Here is a 14,291-nt window from a genome sequence, read left to right on the forward strand (position 1 = left end):
GAGTCATGTTTAGATCCTTTTATGTAAATACAGGAATGATTTCTAATCACTCCAGCCACACTTCTGAAAGTCACGAAGGTACTAGTATATTGGAACAAACGCTTGATTGCATTGAAGGACCACCTAGACATCATGTAGTAAACCTCAATCAAAATCTTGGATATCAGATTTAAGCAAACTGAAGGTGTGAACTTAACTCGCTTATACTTTTTTTTTAAACCAAGTTAGTAGCTAGAATGTTGTGCAGCCCAGCCTCATATACAGAGCCAGTCTCAGCGTGCGCAGAACTGACAAGTTAGCGGACTATAAAAAGGAGATGCTGAATTTGAGAGTTTGAGGGAGGATTGCTAACTCCACCTTTAATACTACCCGCTATTAACATCTCTTCCTTAACTGCTCAGTGTGCTTTTTATTACATGAAATTCACAAGTTATCAATTTCATAAGAGCTTTATTTGAAATATTACACATATAAAAACTACATACAATTTATCCCACTTGAGGTAACCATTTCAACAACATGATAAAAAGCATATTAAAAAGAAACATTGAATGGCACTGCACAGAATGTCCATGGTGGCCACTTCGTGACACAGTTAAAAGCAAGCATGTTTAAAAGAAATAAAAGTCTGACGTCTAGGCATCAGGAACTGGGGAACTCATTCTTGCTGGAAGGGTTTAATCAGAGATCTCCATCTCTTGTTTTACAGACTCTAGAGGGGGAAAAGTTTTTTTTTAATTAAGATTTCTACATATTCAAGTGATTAATGGCAATAAGAAAAGTAGAATAATTAATCACCTGACACCTGTTCTTCCTTCATTCTCTCCAAGATACACTTCTTTAGCTCCAGGCCTATGGCCCTGGAGAGTGGAGGGGGCACTGCATTTCCAACCTGGCAGAAACAGAATCACCACATGACCTGACAGTTTAAAATGGTATTTTTGCCATTTAAATGTAATCGAAAAAAGGCCTGTTGAAATTGCTAACATTTTCAGATGCATAAAAAGACACATTCACACATTAAGTGTAATTCTAAAAAGGTAAGTTTTGATCCAACATGGACAGTTTGGTGCAGTAGTCTCAGATGTACATTACTTGGAGAATTTCAGAGGGAGGGACACTGGGTTAATATAACCCATTTTTGGGATAACTGCTTGGGAGTTTCTCTCCCAGTGACCACTTTTACATTAGTCATTTGATCAATAAATTACAAGACTATCAATAATAGTCACTTTCAGAAAAGCAGGACAGATCCAACATTTAGTGAGATCCTTTAACCAGCCAACCACCAGCAGTGCATCCCATATTCAGCTGCCATTGTCACCCTGTTCAATCCAGTAAGCTTTGAATGATGACTGGATTTTACCTGTCGGTGTTTGTCCAGGACGTTTCCAAAGAAGCGGTAGGTGTCGGGGAATCCCTGAGAGCGTGCACACTCCCTCACACTGACCACTCTGTGCTGCTCTGGATGCAAAACACGACCCTGAAATCAAAATGATCCATTAACATTCAAAGCAGTATTGTTTTATAATTTTAGCTAAAATTGGTTTTATCCCAACTTAGTCTTGCATTGCCAGACCCTCCTCCATAGCACTGGAGGCTCCAAGTTTACAAAATCAGCTGATTCAGACCAGAGCAAACAAACTACGAGTGTGACAACGCCCTTAGCTTCGCACAGAGCTGCTGCAAAAAAGCCTCAGTAAGGAACTGTTTTGGTGGAATGTGTACGTTAAAAAAAAAAAAGTTGTCATTTGTGACAAAAATTTAGATTGGACCGAGTTTAGCGGTCTCAATATACCACGCAGGGATCACAAAGAAAGCGGAAGGAAACAGACATCTGCAAAAATACTTGTAACTGGTGTAATTTCCTGCAGCACGGGCACAGTGCCAGAAGTGGAACGTCAAGAATAATAGACTAACTCCCCACCATTTGGAAAGTTGGTGTACCTGTTTGCCCATGGGTTCAGGGTTGGTGACAGTTGTGCTGAAGAAGCCGTCCCATTCCAGTCTGCCATAGAGTCCAGCCCAGTGATTGTGGCGGTTCCCAGTGTGCGGCAGACACCAGGGGATCAGGGTGTTAAACTGCCGGTCTGCAGGGTCACATGGATTCCCTAAAATGAAAAAAAAAAAATGAAAAAAATTCAGAGATACCCCCAGTAGAAATGTAAACTTATTTAAGTAGAAACCTAGACCTACATACCTCCTGCACAAGTGCAAACACCTCTGAGTGCACCGGTGCCGCTGCGACCACTCTTTTTATCAGGGTGTGAGTAGCGCAGCTTCTTGGTCATGGTGCCATCTTTCAGCCGAACTTCAATGTTGGGCAGATCCCTCCAGTCGGAGCCTGGAGCCAAGGGGATGTGACGCATCCGACCTTCAACCAGAGCACTCATGTCCTGAGGACACAAAGATATTTCTGATAAAATTTGGGTTTATCCCTCAGTTATAGGAGAAGTGATCTCGGAAACCCTACATTAACACAGTACATTTTGTTAATATATATATTACTAAAAGTGAGACAGCTCACCTTGCATATATGATCTCTGAGGATTGGCTGATACTGTGTGCCTCTGATCTGCCTCTGGAACCAAGACTGAGGCTCCCCGTTGTAGGAAATTTCCAGCGCAGATGCACCATTGCGAATCTCTGGCAGGTCAGACATGGTGTCCCTGACAGTGATGGTTCTGTAGATTCCTCCGTTACCTCTGTTGAAGACAAGCAATTTAGTCAGGTGTGCAGTCACAGAAATAGTTATGATCCATTTGAGGGGCTGTACAAGTTGTAGAATTACAGATCATAAAAACAGAAGGGGGCGTTTATATTACCTTGTGACATTACTGACGTATTTCTTTTCGTCAACCACCACGTTCAGAGAGCAAGCTCTGGGAGCAAACACATGCAGAGGCTCCGGGTAACGAGGCAGCTTCTCTCCAGGAGCAGCGGCCAGGATGATTGCCCTACGGCGGGTCTGGGCAACACCATACTGACCAGCCTGATGAGGGCAGCATTGAGCAGGTTAGTGATCTAGTGAAGCCAACTTTAATCATAAAAACATTGGCATGTGTGACGTTTAACTTTTCGGAAACTGGGTTGAGAAAATTCACTGGTTTAACAGCGCATAAGAAAAAGAAAAAAAAATGATAAGGGGTTACAGGAGGAGGACATTTGTTGCTGGGCCTCAAATCTGAATACTACCATCTGGCATCCTCACATTTAAAAAAAAAAAAAAAAAAAAAAAAAAAAAAAAAGGTTTTGCAGTTTTTTGTATACGAAAATTTGCAATAGCCGTGTGTCTCTCCCAATACACAGAGTTGCCAGGCACTTCGCTCATGAGCTTTGCAAGAAGTTTAGCTAGACGCAAAAATTGGAACATCACTATAAATATGACCCACCTGAAGGACACCAAAAGTACACTGGTAACCCATGCGGACAAGACAGCGTAGAGTCAGCTTCAGAACCATGGAGCTTTTGAATGAAACAAAGTTCCTCACATTCTCCAGCAGGAAAAACTTGGGTCTGTAGTAGTCACAGTAACTGCAGGAAAAGAAAGCATATTTTAAAATGTGCACTTACAGACTGGGGGGTCTATCCTGCAACATATTTACAGTAAATCTCTTAACAGAATGGACTACAGAAATTAAAAAAAATTAATAATAAGACACTGACCTGAGATAGGAGACCACTAGTGAGTTCTTGAATTTGGAGTAAGTACGGGAGTTAAAGCGGTTCATCCCACTGAATCCTTGGCAAGGAGGTCCTCCACACAGCATCTCTACGTCACCCTTCTGAGGAAGCCTCTGGCCCAGAGAATTTGTTTTCTCTCCAGACATGACCAACTTCAGCAAGACGTTGCAGTCCTCAGTGAAAACTGTGGTGCCAGGGTTGTTGAGCCTAAAGGCCTGAGCTGCAGGCTCCCACATCTCTATGGCCCACAGTGTCTCAGACACACCTAAAAAAGGAAACCAACAGTCATGTTTTAAGCATTAAAAAATATACAAAACTGCAGTTGACCGTACGTGGACATTTAAGGATCTGAAAAGACATTTCACGAGTGCCATGGAACAAGCATTTACCGGCCTGGTGGAAGCCTTCAGAAAGTCCACCGCAGCCAGAGAACACATCCAGTGTGCGATATTTGGACACTTTAAGGGTCTGTGGTTCATTCTGAGAGTCCTGTGGTTCCTGTGCAGCCTTCCCTTTGCCTTTACCTTGTAGAGAATATGATTTAGCATTTCAGAGAGCCTAAAACCAATTTTAGATTAAGAATATATCTGCATTTTCACCTTTCCCTTTGCCCTTTCCTTTGCCTTTATGAACAGCAGAGCGAGCATGATTTGGAGGGTCTTCAAAGCTTTTGGATTTCGCATTATAGGCCTGTAACAGAGGACTATGTATAAGAATAAACAAGCACACTGAAGACATGTTCAAGTATGGGCCGTTTCCCCAATATTTAAATTAGCTCAACATTTGATCTTTTCATACTCCCGTTTTCATATTAGACAATTAGCATGAGATATGTCAACTTCGTCTAGCATACACAGTGAATGTACTTGTGCTTTGTGGCGTTATTTTCCTCTCTATGCAGTGATAATACAATACCAACATGCTAGCAGGTGGGTAGTTAATTAAACGTGCCATTTTGCTGATCAACGGCACAGCAAATTCCTCAGGATAAGTTGTAACTAATTTAAAATACCGAAATAACTGCAGATATATTATAAAGTATTTGTAACTGCACCTCCAGGAAATAGAAGCGGTCAGGTCCACCACTGGAATAGTCCTGGACTGATTCATTTAGGTCTTCTGCATATTCTACTTGACAGCGGCCCAGCACCTCAGTCATGCTGACAGTCACTTCTTCATCACTCCAGTATAGCTGATTGATGTCTGTGTGGTAACTGGCTTTGACACCTTTGTGAGTGTTCTCAGGCCTGGAAGTTGAGACAATGGCCAGTTAATTCTTAACAATTATCGTTTGTGACTAAAACCTTTAACAACCAATTGAATTGCAATGGGTTTTACCTGTAAAACTTGCAGAGTCGCAGTTTGACCTCTGACATGTCGGGTTTTCCATTGCTTCGTCTGTGATAGAAGATCTCCTTGATGCGCCCGATGCGGAAGGGCTCTGGAGCATGCAAATTAGACCCCTTGATGTAGTCTGAAGACTTCCTGTAATATTCTGGATACAAGTCTTCATCCACATCCTCTTTCCTATGAGAGCGCTTCACTGGGCTAGCTGGCTTCACGCTGAGAGCAAAGAACAGAGACAATAAGTCTTAAACTTGTACAATGAGGACAACGTATGAGTAAATCGAACTTTTTCAATCACTTTACTCACCTGAAATTAAAAGAGTCAGGATGCAAGTAGACACTGTCTCCCACCTTGAACTGCTCCCCCTTAAAACAGGCCAGAGCATACAGAGCCTTGGAGTCATGGTCTTTGTCCAGAGGTTCAAATGCACGAGGGGTTTCCTGTTCCTCTCTCGCTTTGATCCTGGCACAGCTGCAACAGAATCTGAAAGCAAAAGGAGAGCATATCCACCACAAGGTAAAAAAAACAAGCCCCACCAAAACAATCAAAAAACACACAAGACAAACAAAAGATCATGTGTAGAACAAATCCGTGCGTGTGGATGGTGCTCACTTAAACTTGCAGTCTTCAACTGGAGTGGTCTTAGGAGGCGTCTCAAAGCGGGCATATTCTGTGTCGTACCAGAACTGATAGAAGAAACTCTTCCCGTCATCCTCAATCACCTTGATTTCCGAATCCATGCCCCCCTAAAAAAAAAAAAATTACAAAAATTACAAAAATGTATACTATTAAAATTAGCCTGCTGTCAAGTTAACTTACCTCCATAAACCAGTTGTCAGATGGGGCCTTATACATGACGTCAACTTTGCCTTGCACATAATTGAGCTGCATGTCTTCACACTCATCCACAAGGACGAGCTCCAGCGGATCAGAAGACTCGCCCAGCACTGTGTAAGCACCACGAAGGAACCAGTGGGCATGGAACATCTTTCCATTGTTGTCCTCCCACAGTGATGTGATCCTGAGAATCAATAAAATCATTAGATTTATACAAGCCGCAGTGATAAAATGCCATCAAGACTGCATAATGTTCTACCTTGCCAGAAACAGAGGCACAGTTGGATCCTCTGAGGAAACCGATACACAGTCGCCCACCTCTAGCACTTCATCATTCACACGGACCTTCCTGTAGTACTGCTTCTTCCCCTCAGTCTGAAGGGGGTAAGAGACACATACATTATATATATATATATACACACACACACACACACACACAATCTAGCTATCTATTCAGTAACAACCAAGGAGGAGGGAAACAAACACCTGAACAGGCTCTCCAATCCATGTCAGTTTGCACTGAGTCTGCTTCTTCCTCTTAGCATGAGAAAGCTTTTTGGGCTTCTCCACGGGAACATCTTCCTCTTCAACGATCTCATCATCTTCAGCCTCCTTTACAGCAAGGTTTGGACATCTAAACAAACAGATGTGTGTTGGCAAAGAGGAATTGAGAACTATAGGGCAAACATTTTTCTTCAACATTTAAAAAATGTGTTAGGGTGGCAAGGTTCACACGTTAATTAGACACCAAGCAACTATACGAGAGACTCCGACCTAAAAAAAAAAAAAGGCACACATTTAAAAAGGTTGCTGATTAAACCATCCAAGTCTAAACTGCACAGACGAGACAACCTACCTTCTCTGCTTACAAGCCTGCTTGCTTTTGCCACTTCCCCCAAATTTGATCATGTCCTTGCAAGCTGCACACTTGCCACAATCAGGTGATTGGCAAACCTGAAGACAAAAGAAAATAAACTAGTATTTCAGAGGACACACCAAAACACATGTCACTGTTGAATTAGGAACTCACCTCACAGACACCACAGCGCTGTCTTTTGGCCGCACCACTGTCTTTATCATTCTGCTCTATCTGATCAGAGAAGAAGGTATCAAAGATTTGGTAGACCAGCGTGGTAGTGGTCGCTTTAGTTGGACCCTTATTGTCCTTCTCAATTTTTGTTGGGTGACGAATGGCCTGTCTTCTGGCAGCTCTCCTGTTAATACAATCACGTTTGTGTTTAGAGGAGGAGATCCATTTGACTTGGCACAAATTCCCAACATGTGGAAACGATGGCATTATGAAGCCCCTGGCTGTCCACACACCCCAGCATCAGGCCATGCAACATTAGAAACAAGCAAACAAAGCCAAACAGACATTTAAGGTGTACAGTACAGAGTTCCCGTTAGACACAACTGGTCAACAAAGTTCTAAAAAAAGAAAGAAAAATAGTAAATTGGCCTGCACAGAAAACTTAACACACTGCTTAAAAACTAAATGTTTAGGGTGTGCTTTAATCTCATTTGGCAACAAAACATGTTATTTTTTACCCACAAATTATAGACTTTGCCATAAGCCTTCTTAAAATGATCCTCCCAGTTATTTACAACAGAACTCTAAACTTAGTGGTCTTAGTGGTAGTTTGTCTCACTAAGTGACACTGAGGAAAACCCAAACTATAAAAAGCCCATGTGCAACTTGTTTTATATATTTTGTATTACTGCACCAATCCAGAGCATAAAAAAAAATAAAAAATAAATTAAAAAAATCGGCCCACAGGTTAACACCAGTGATCAGTGACAAAAAAAAAGTCAGCCCAGTAGCATAGATTAAGTGCAGCGAGAAACCCCTGTAAGACACTGTTGAAGTACAAGCCTTTAACTCTTTTTTCTATACCATTTACCTTTTGGGGAATCACTACAGCCAATTGGACCATGCAAAACATGGATACATTAAGAGTTTGCATGACTACAACGTTGAACAAAAATTGTGGCAAATTTGCACATTGACTGTTAAAGTAAGTTTCACACTGAGCTAAATCCATCATATATAGACACATCAAAATAACTTAAATAAAAAAAAAATACTTTAAAAAAAAAGTGTTTATTTCAAATCTTACCAGTATTTCTTATAATAAATTACAGTTGTTACTGAGTCAAGATTACTCATGGACCATACACAAGTTAGTTAGTGTTATGTGGTCGGAATTCCAATTTGCCAAAACCACTAAAATTAACCACAATGTACAGCAAATAACAAATAAAATTATACCGTGAACTCTGGTATAATGATCTTTTTGTCCATATAGCTTCTAAATGTTTCACACTAACACACAACCATACAAGCTAAGGATGCATTCAGAAGGCCTACCTACCAGTACAGCAGCATGCTGCGTGTCAAAGGAATGTTAGACATTAGGGATAACAAGGAGCGAGGAGCAGAAATACAAGAAAAATAAGCAAAACGATAAAGTGGATAACTTCTAAATACTGAAGCATTTGTGTTGCATGGAGCTCCTGCTAGAAACTAAGTGAAGCTTAGAATGGCAAGTTTAAGTTACATGTGTAAACTGCTCATGCTTGTTCTCACTTTGACCTAGCCATGGAGAGCTTACTTCTATGTCTAGTACAGGAAACATGGTAAGGTTTCAAGCCATAATTATCTTTGAGCCGTACCTTTTTCCTAGTGTGACGCCTGCAAGTTTGATCAAGTCTCTCATGCATGGAGTAACAATGATGGGCTGCTCATCCGAGTCGCCGGCCTCATCGTAGCTCTCCACCTGCTCCACCACAAACTGGGCGTGGCGCAGCAGTGTGTCCTCTGTGAAGCAGTTGAAGTTTAACCCTGCAGGAGGCACAGTTGTCTGAGGGCATGAGGAATAGAAGAAATGTCACTCAACTTTGCCCTGATAAAGCAAAAATGTTTCTGAATATTGGATGAATCACTCATTTAGTCTGTACAGTGTATAAATCACATAATAGAGAAGCCTCTGCAAATTTTGTCTAAATTGTTCACCCTCACATGCCAGGGGTCCTAACCAGCCAATGTTTGACATCTGAAAAATTGATTAGTGAACGATTAGCTAATGGTAGACTGTCAGTCACTAATCGACATACGTGATAACTCGTCTAAATTGACACGAATGATGGCAGAACTGACAAAACTAAATATACTGTAACGAGTAATTGTTTTAAAAAGAAGAAAAAAAGTAATAGTTAAGCACACTATTATGCAATTAAGGCTCTGTAACAGGGATTAAATATGAACCCTAGAAAAATGTAGCCAAAATAAATATGGCACATTTTACGCAATTCCCAAAAACCCAACATGGCAGGAAACAATCACAAAGCAGACATGTCTTCACCTCAATCTTGTTGAGAAGGTCCTCATAACTAGCATCAGGATTCTTTTGGAGATACTCCACCACAATCTTGCTCATATAGATCTTCTCCTGCATTACTGCAAAAATTGGTGCATATTCCTCGCTGGACTGCATCAGGATGTAATCGGCGAAAGCTGAATAATGAAGAAGGATAAAAAACATTGGTACGTCATACAGCCTCAAGCAGTAAAAATAAATTCAAATTTGGGAGCAGGAAACTTTGCTACCTGTAGTGAAACCAATTAAAGCCTTTTCTCCACCATCAAAACCAGTGATCCACCAGGCATTAATGGGTCCAAGCTTCTTGGCAGGAACACCTCCTGAAAAGAAAAACAAGTCAAAATCTGTTTGGCTGTAATTGGCTAAGAGAAAGACCTTTAAAACTAACATTCTTGAAATATGTAATTTCATACCATCCAAGCAAGGGTTGTCATCATAGATTGGTTTCACAACACAGCTGAAGTAGAGCTCCACATTCTTCTCAATCAGTCCAGAGTCAAATGGACAAAGGTGGCCGCGCTTGTCATACACACTGCAAGACAAAGGAGGCAATGCTATAGCCAACTCCGAGCCGGTGTTGCAATACCACAAGCTTGTTGACACTATGAAATAAGTAGAGACACGTTTGTTCCTCTAAACAAGGCCAACGAGCAAAGTATCACCTAAAGAAGAACACTAACCTGAAGTTTGTAATCTTGTGCTGCGGCAGATCCTCATAGCTCTCAAATCCATCCTCATTTGAGTCAAACAAGGAGAGACGCTCATCAGTTAACATTTCTGGTTCATCAAGCTGAAAAGAGCAGAATATTTTCCGGCTTTACATTTGTATCAATTTAAGTGATGTCATTTAAAAACTGCAATGTCAATATTCAACATAATACTAAAAGACAGGGTTTTATGTGACAAACAGCAGGCAAAAATGTAGTCCATTCAAAATACATCAAGGTTTTACAGAGAACACAGATAAAGCCACTACTTGAATGACAACAAATTTTACCGCATTATCAGGATCCCCTTGAAAGAATTTGAGATCAGAGTCATCCAAGTATTGTCTGCAGTCTGAACATTTGGGGGGTGGTGTCTGACAAAGAAATAAAATGATTATACAGCTGTAAAGATTTTGTAGTGACAACCTATGACAATGATCAAAAACACAATTCCATTACCTTTGCAACAGAAACCGGTTTAGCGATCTCACTCGATTTCTCTGGAACCGCACTGTATGAAGAAAAGTATAAGTATGCTCACACCATCACAATGATTACTGTCCAGGAGTGGGAGAAAAAAAAGAATAGACCTACCTTTCATCTGATTCCACTTTAAGACGCTTCTCCTCCCGAGACTACAACAGATGTGAGTAACAGCAGTGTTACATACACCAGACATTTAGAACTGCAAACACTATTACTGGTACACAAAATGCTTCACCTCCTCAACATCATCTTCTTTCACTTCGTTTTGTCCATTAGTAGCTTCTCCATTCAAGTCTTCAGACTTTCGTTTCTGACTGCAAGACATTTTTACTTTTAAAAGCAGAATACAGACACCTGTACATGAACAACTATTTTTTTCCTTCCTGAAAAATATGAATAAAGTACAATGCACAAAATAAAACTAATATACGCACACTTTAGAGAACATGGACATGATAGTTGGCTGTTTTCCAGCATTTCTTGTAACCCTGGCACTGGCTGGAGACTCTGAAGAAGAAAGATAGGTTTTTCCATAGTATTGTTTTAAAATCATTTAATTTGTGACTAATTTCCAACTTGGAATTCAACATTTACACAATAAATATAAGGAATCCTCTAACTTACTTTTAGTGTCAGAATTTGACTTGCTCTTTCGTCCACCCTTCCCTTTGGAAGCAGTTGGTGACTTAACAGCCTCTTCTTCCTCCTGTACATCCATGGTTAAATCTTCACTGTTTTTATCTTTGTGGGAACCATTTGTGAAGCCTGTCGTCTTTCCATTCTGCTCCACACCATCAACATGTGAACCATTTTCAAGATGAAGCTCTTTGCCCAGCAAGGTCTTTACTTTAGAGATGTAGACCTCCTGAGGAAAGTGTTTGGCACATCACACGTAAAAGAAATGAGCAGTGAAATTCCAGGCTAAGTAAAGATTTTGATTTCTTTAAGAGTCACTAACCATTGAGATCTCTGAATTCTTCTTCTTTTCTTCCAGGTTGGACAGCTGATCCTGAGCATCTACATGCAGAAAATCTTGCACCAACTTGAGCTTCTCTTTCACATTATCCTGGAATGGCATTTAACAAAAAAAAAAGATCTTGTCAGAAAAGCTCAACTTTAAAAAAACACTATCAACTTTAAAAGACTGTTTAACTTGGGCAGATGAGAAATCAAACAAAGTACAGTAAATTCATGATGCTACCATACAAGATATAGTTTGATGTTTGTGTTAACGGACACAATTGCTCTAAAAACAGAATCAGAGGCTACTTGCAGCTGGAAAATAGTATTCCAAAATAAGTAATGTGGCTTCTGTTAAGTCACCCAATACATTCTTGAGAAGTAAGCTCTAAAGTCTCTCTGCACATGGGTGGCATAAAAACTCCTGAACTTGAAGATGACACCTTTAAGACATGACACTTTAAGTGATTAAGAATATAGACGCAGGGCATCAATTGAGCATCCTTGGGAATTGTTTCTAGATGGCATCATCTGTACAGTTATCTTTGCTTTTAAATGCATGGAAATACCAATTCAAAGTCATACATCATTGAACTAGACAATACTGCAGATTTTAGAAATTTAATTAAAAAAAAAAAAAGTGACAGGTTACTGTGTACCTACAATCATTTTGAATGTCTTTGGGGCCCCAGACTGACTTGTCATTAGCAATAACATTCAAGAACAAATACTGGCAGCTAGAGATACCCTTAAAGAGGCTACTTGCAGGCTTTCAAGAGCAGTAACGCGAAGTAGACAGAACTCACCTCGTCTGAAATCCCATCCTCATCCAGAACCTGCAGCCTGTAAAAAACGACCATGTCAAAACAGCGCTACGGTAAGTTCGTCTAGTAGCACATTCCTGACAGGTTTGTAGCAATGAAATCAGTGTCACAGTCAAATGTATTCAGTGTATCATGACAAATCTTAAGTGGCGCCAAATTTCACACGCTGCTTCGTCCATCATTGCCAGGCTAAGATGCTAACTGGCTAACGTTAACTATGTATGCGGCATCAGCCCTGGCTGTCAAGTGACAACAAGCTAACGGTAGCTGTAGCTGCTAGCAAAAGGTAAACGAACAGCCCTGCTGCCGACAGCCAGGGCAAGTCCAGAGCAGCTAGTTACACGGATTCCATTGTTCTTGTGTGGCTTTTGAAACAAGACAACTAACTGCATGTATTATAGCTAGCTAACGTTAAATCATCAGGACATTTTTAGTTAGCATTCAGGTAACAAACGTTAACGTGCCTTTTCCTGACATCCTCTGGCAGAGGCATGGAAGTCCTGGATGGCATGGTAAACAGCTAGCTAAAAGCGTGAGATAAAATAGATAAACTGCGTTAAAATCCGTTAAAACAATGTTAAACCGTCCGTTGGTAACAACAACGCTGCTCCACTGTGAGTGCCTGTTGCGTGCTGTTCCTTGCAATGGATGCTATAAGCAATTCGGGCGCGCGGGCCGTCTTTTCGCGGGGAAACCCGGGTGTTGTGGACTGTACCACTACATCGATTTCTGGGTAAACACTTTCAATATGCGACGTAATGTTTCCCTACTGAATGTGTCGTTTGAACGAAAAGCATATGTCGTATAACATATAACTTAAAAACACCATTCTGATTGTCATGTTGTTGTATTTATGAAAAATATAAGTTTCCTCAAATTAACAGCTAACTCGTCTGCACCCTACTGTTTGCCAGATGTTGAGGACAGTTGACCAGGCGGAAGCAATCTGAACGTTGTTTGCTTTCTAATTAGTTAAATTAGCAATACGTGTCTGCATTTGAGATGAATATATATCAACACAGTAGTATTTATGAAAAGGCTGAGACTATGACACTGTGGAACTGCATGGGATTAGGCAAAGATGGGCAAGCATGAGGATGGACTATGTAGAACCTACAAACACTACAGCAACAAACTTGTAACGTGTAATATGACCAATACAAAAGCAAAGTGAACAGCGTTAAACTGCGTTATCTTACACTATAACGTTACTACAGAACAGAACACATGACACAACTAGAACTAGTTCATATCCATCAGAAGAAGTGGCAGCAGTCATACAAGATTAATACCCCTCCAAGAATTGCGATACCCAATATGCGGCAAGGAATCAAGTTTGCTCGACAGCCGCTTGCAGTGATTAAGACATTAGTTGTAAGTCAAAGAAGGTTTAAAAATGTAGTAATAGAGAATATTTGTGTAAGTGTAGGGTAACATCTGTAGATTCCTCACTTTCCTGCTGGCATTAAGGGTTTAGGCTAGATCTTCCTTTGACTCTCTTTTTATATATGAAGGTCAAGATACACATACATTTGAGCGACTTCTATTATTTTATTAGATAGACTGGCAGTTAAAAAAAATGAATGGAGAAAAAGTCCTTCGACTGTGGCTAGCTATATGCCCATTGTACCACAAGGTGGAACTCTTTCATTGATAGTCTGAAAATAGGAGTCTGTTGCATTTTTTAGGTTGTCGAAACATGGTTGTGGATCCTCTCCCTGTTTTAGATTAGCATACACACAAGTCCAATCTGGCCACATTTACTGCCAGCTTTCTCACATAAATTGAATCTACAAACCTATCTTAACTAAACAGTAATTCAGTTTAGTTTATAGGCAGTTGTGTGTGCACATGATAAATACTTGTGTTGTTGTTGTTTTTTGTCCATGTTTAGGGTTTATGAGATGAACCCACATCTGTCTCATATGCTTAAATGTTTTTGTGTATACAACTTCACCTACAGGTTGTGAGCCTCATGACATATACTTCAGGGCACTGGAAAGACTTGGCAGACTTCCCAGCAGCGCAGCCTCCTGGGGCTGATTCAGCCAAAGTTCCCACCCAG

The 14,291-nt window shown here is 40.6% G+C and overlaps 1 protein-coding gene across 2 annotated transcripts; it reads right to left on the bottom strand.

Moving 5' to 3' along the window:
* Nucleotides 1-433: 433 nt before the first annotated feature.
* On the bottom strand, nucleotides 434-12,933 carry dnmt1 (DNA (cytosine-5-)-methyltransferase 1). 2 transcript variants are annotated; one of them, XM_034894631.1, is made up of 35 exons: nucleotides 12,691-12,933; nucleotides 12,209-12,245; nucleotides 11,401-11,508; nucleotides 11,067-11,307; nucleotides 10,877-10,949; nucleotides 10,678-10,756; nucleotides 10,551-10,591; nucleotides 10,416-10,467; nucleotides 10,247-10,330; nucleotides 9,930-10,039; nucleotides 9,663-9,781; nucleotides 9,477-9,569; nucleotides 9,232-9,383; nucleotides 8,543-8,730; nucleotides 8,242-8,256; nucleotides 6,900-7,083; nucleotides 6,726-6,823; nucleotides 6,356-6,503; nucleotides 6,129-6,244; nucleotides 5,852-6,053; nucleotides 5,645-5,778; nucleotides 5,339-5,515; nucleotides 5,023-5,247; nucleotides 4,739-4,931; nucleotides 4,284-4,374; nucleotides 4,074-4,208; nucleotides 3,667-3,949; nucleotides 3,393-3,534; nucleotides 2,826-2,992; nucleotides 2,528-2,705; nucleotides 2,201-2,396; nucleotides 1,948-2,111; nucleotides 1,367-1,483; nucleotides 799-892; nucleotides 434-712 (listed from the first exon to the last, which is right to left on the bottom strand). In XM_034894631.1, the coding sequence occupies exons 1-35, from the start codon at nucleotides 12,735-12,737 to the stop codon at nucleotides 678-680; spliced, it is 4,518 nt and encodes a 1,505-aa protein (XP_034750522.1). In that variant the 5' UTR covers nucleotides 12,738-12,933; the 3' UTR covers nucleotides 434-677. The 2 variants fall into 2 exon arrangements, with proteins under 2 accessions (XP_034750522.1, XP_034750523.1); XM_034894632.1 differs by lacking the exon at nucleotides 8,242-8,256 and having other exon boundaries at nucleotides 12,691-12,932.
* Between the last annotated feature and the right edge of the window lie 1,358 nt (nucleotides 12,934-14,291).

The sequence above is a fragment of the Etheostoma cragini genome, chromosome 15 (assembly GCF_013103735.1).
Source record: "Etheostoma cragini isolate CJK2018 chromosome 15, CSU_Ecrag_1.0, whole genome shotgun sequence".
NCBI lineage: Eukaryota > Metazoa > Chordata > Actinopteri > Perciformes > Percidae > Etheostoma > Etheostoma cragini.

Excerpts from the sequence above, each read along its gene's own strand:
- dnmt1 (XM_034894631.1), bottom strand. The coding sequence starts at position 12,737 with ATGCCATCCAGGACTTCCATGCCTCTGCCAGAGGATGTCAGGAAAAG. Across the intron at positions 10,331-10,415 it reads AACCGGTTTCTGTTGCAAAG|ACACCACCCCCCAAATGTTC; the intron begins GTAATGGAATTG and ends TTTCTTTGTCAG. Across the intron at positions 1,484-1,947 it reads CTGAACCCATGGGCAAACAG|GGTCGTGTTTTGCATCCAGA; the intron begins GTACACCAACTT and ends TTTTGATTTCAG.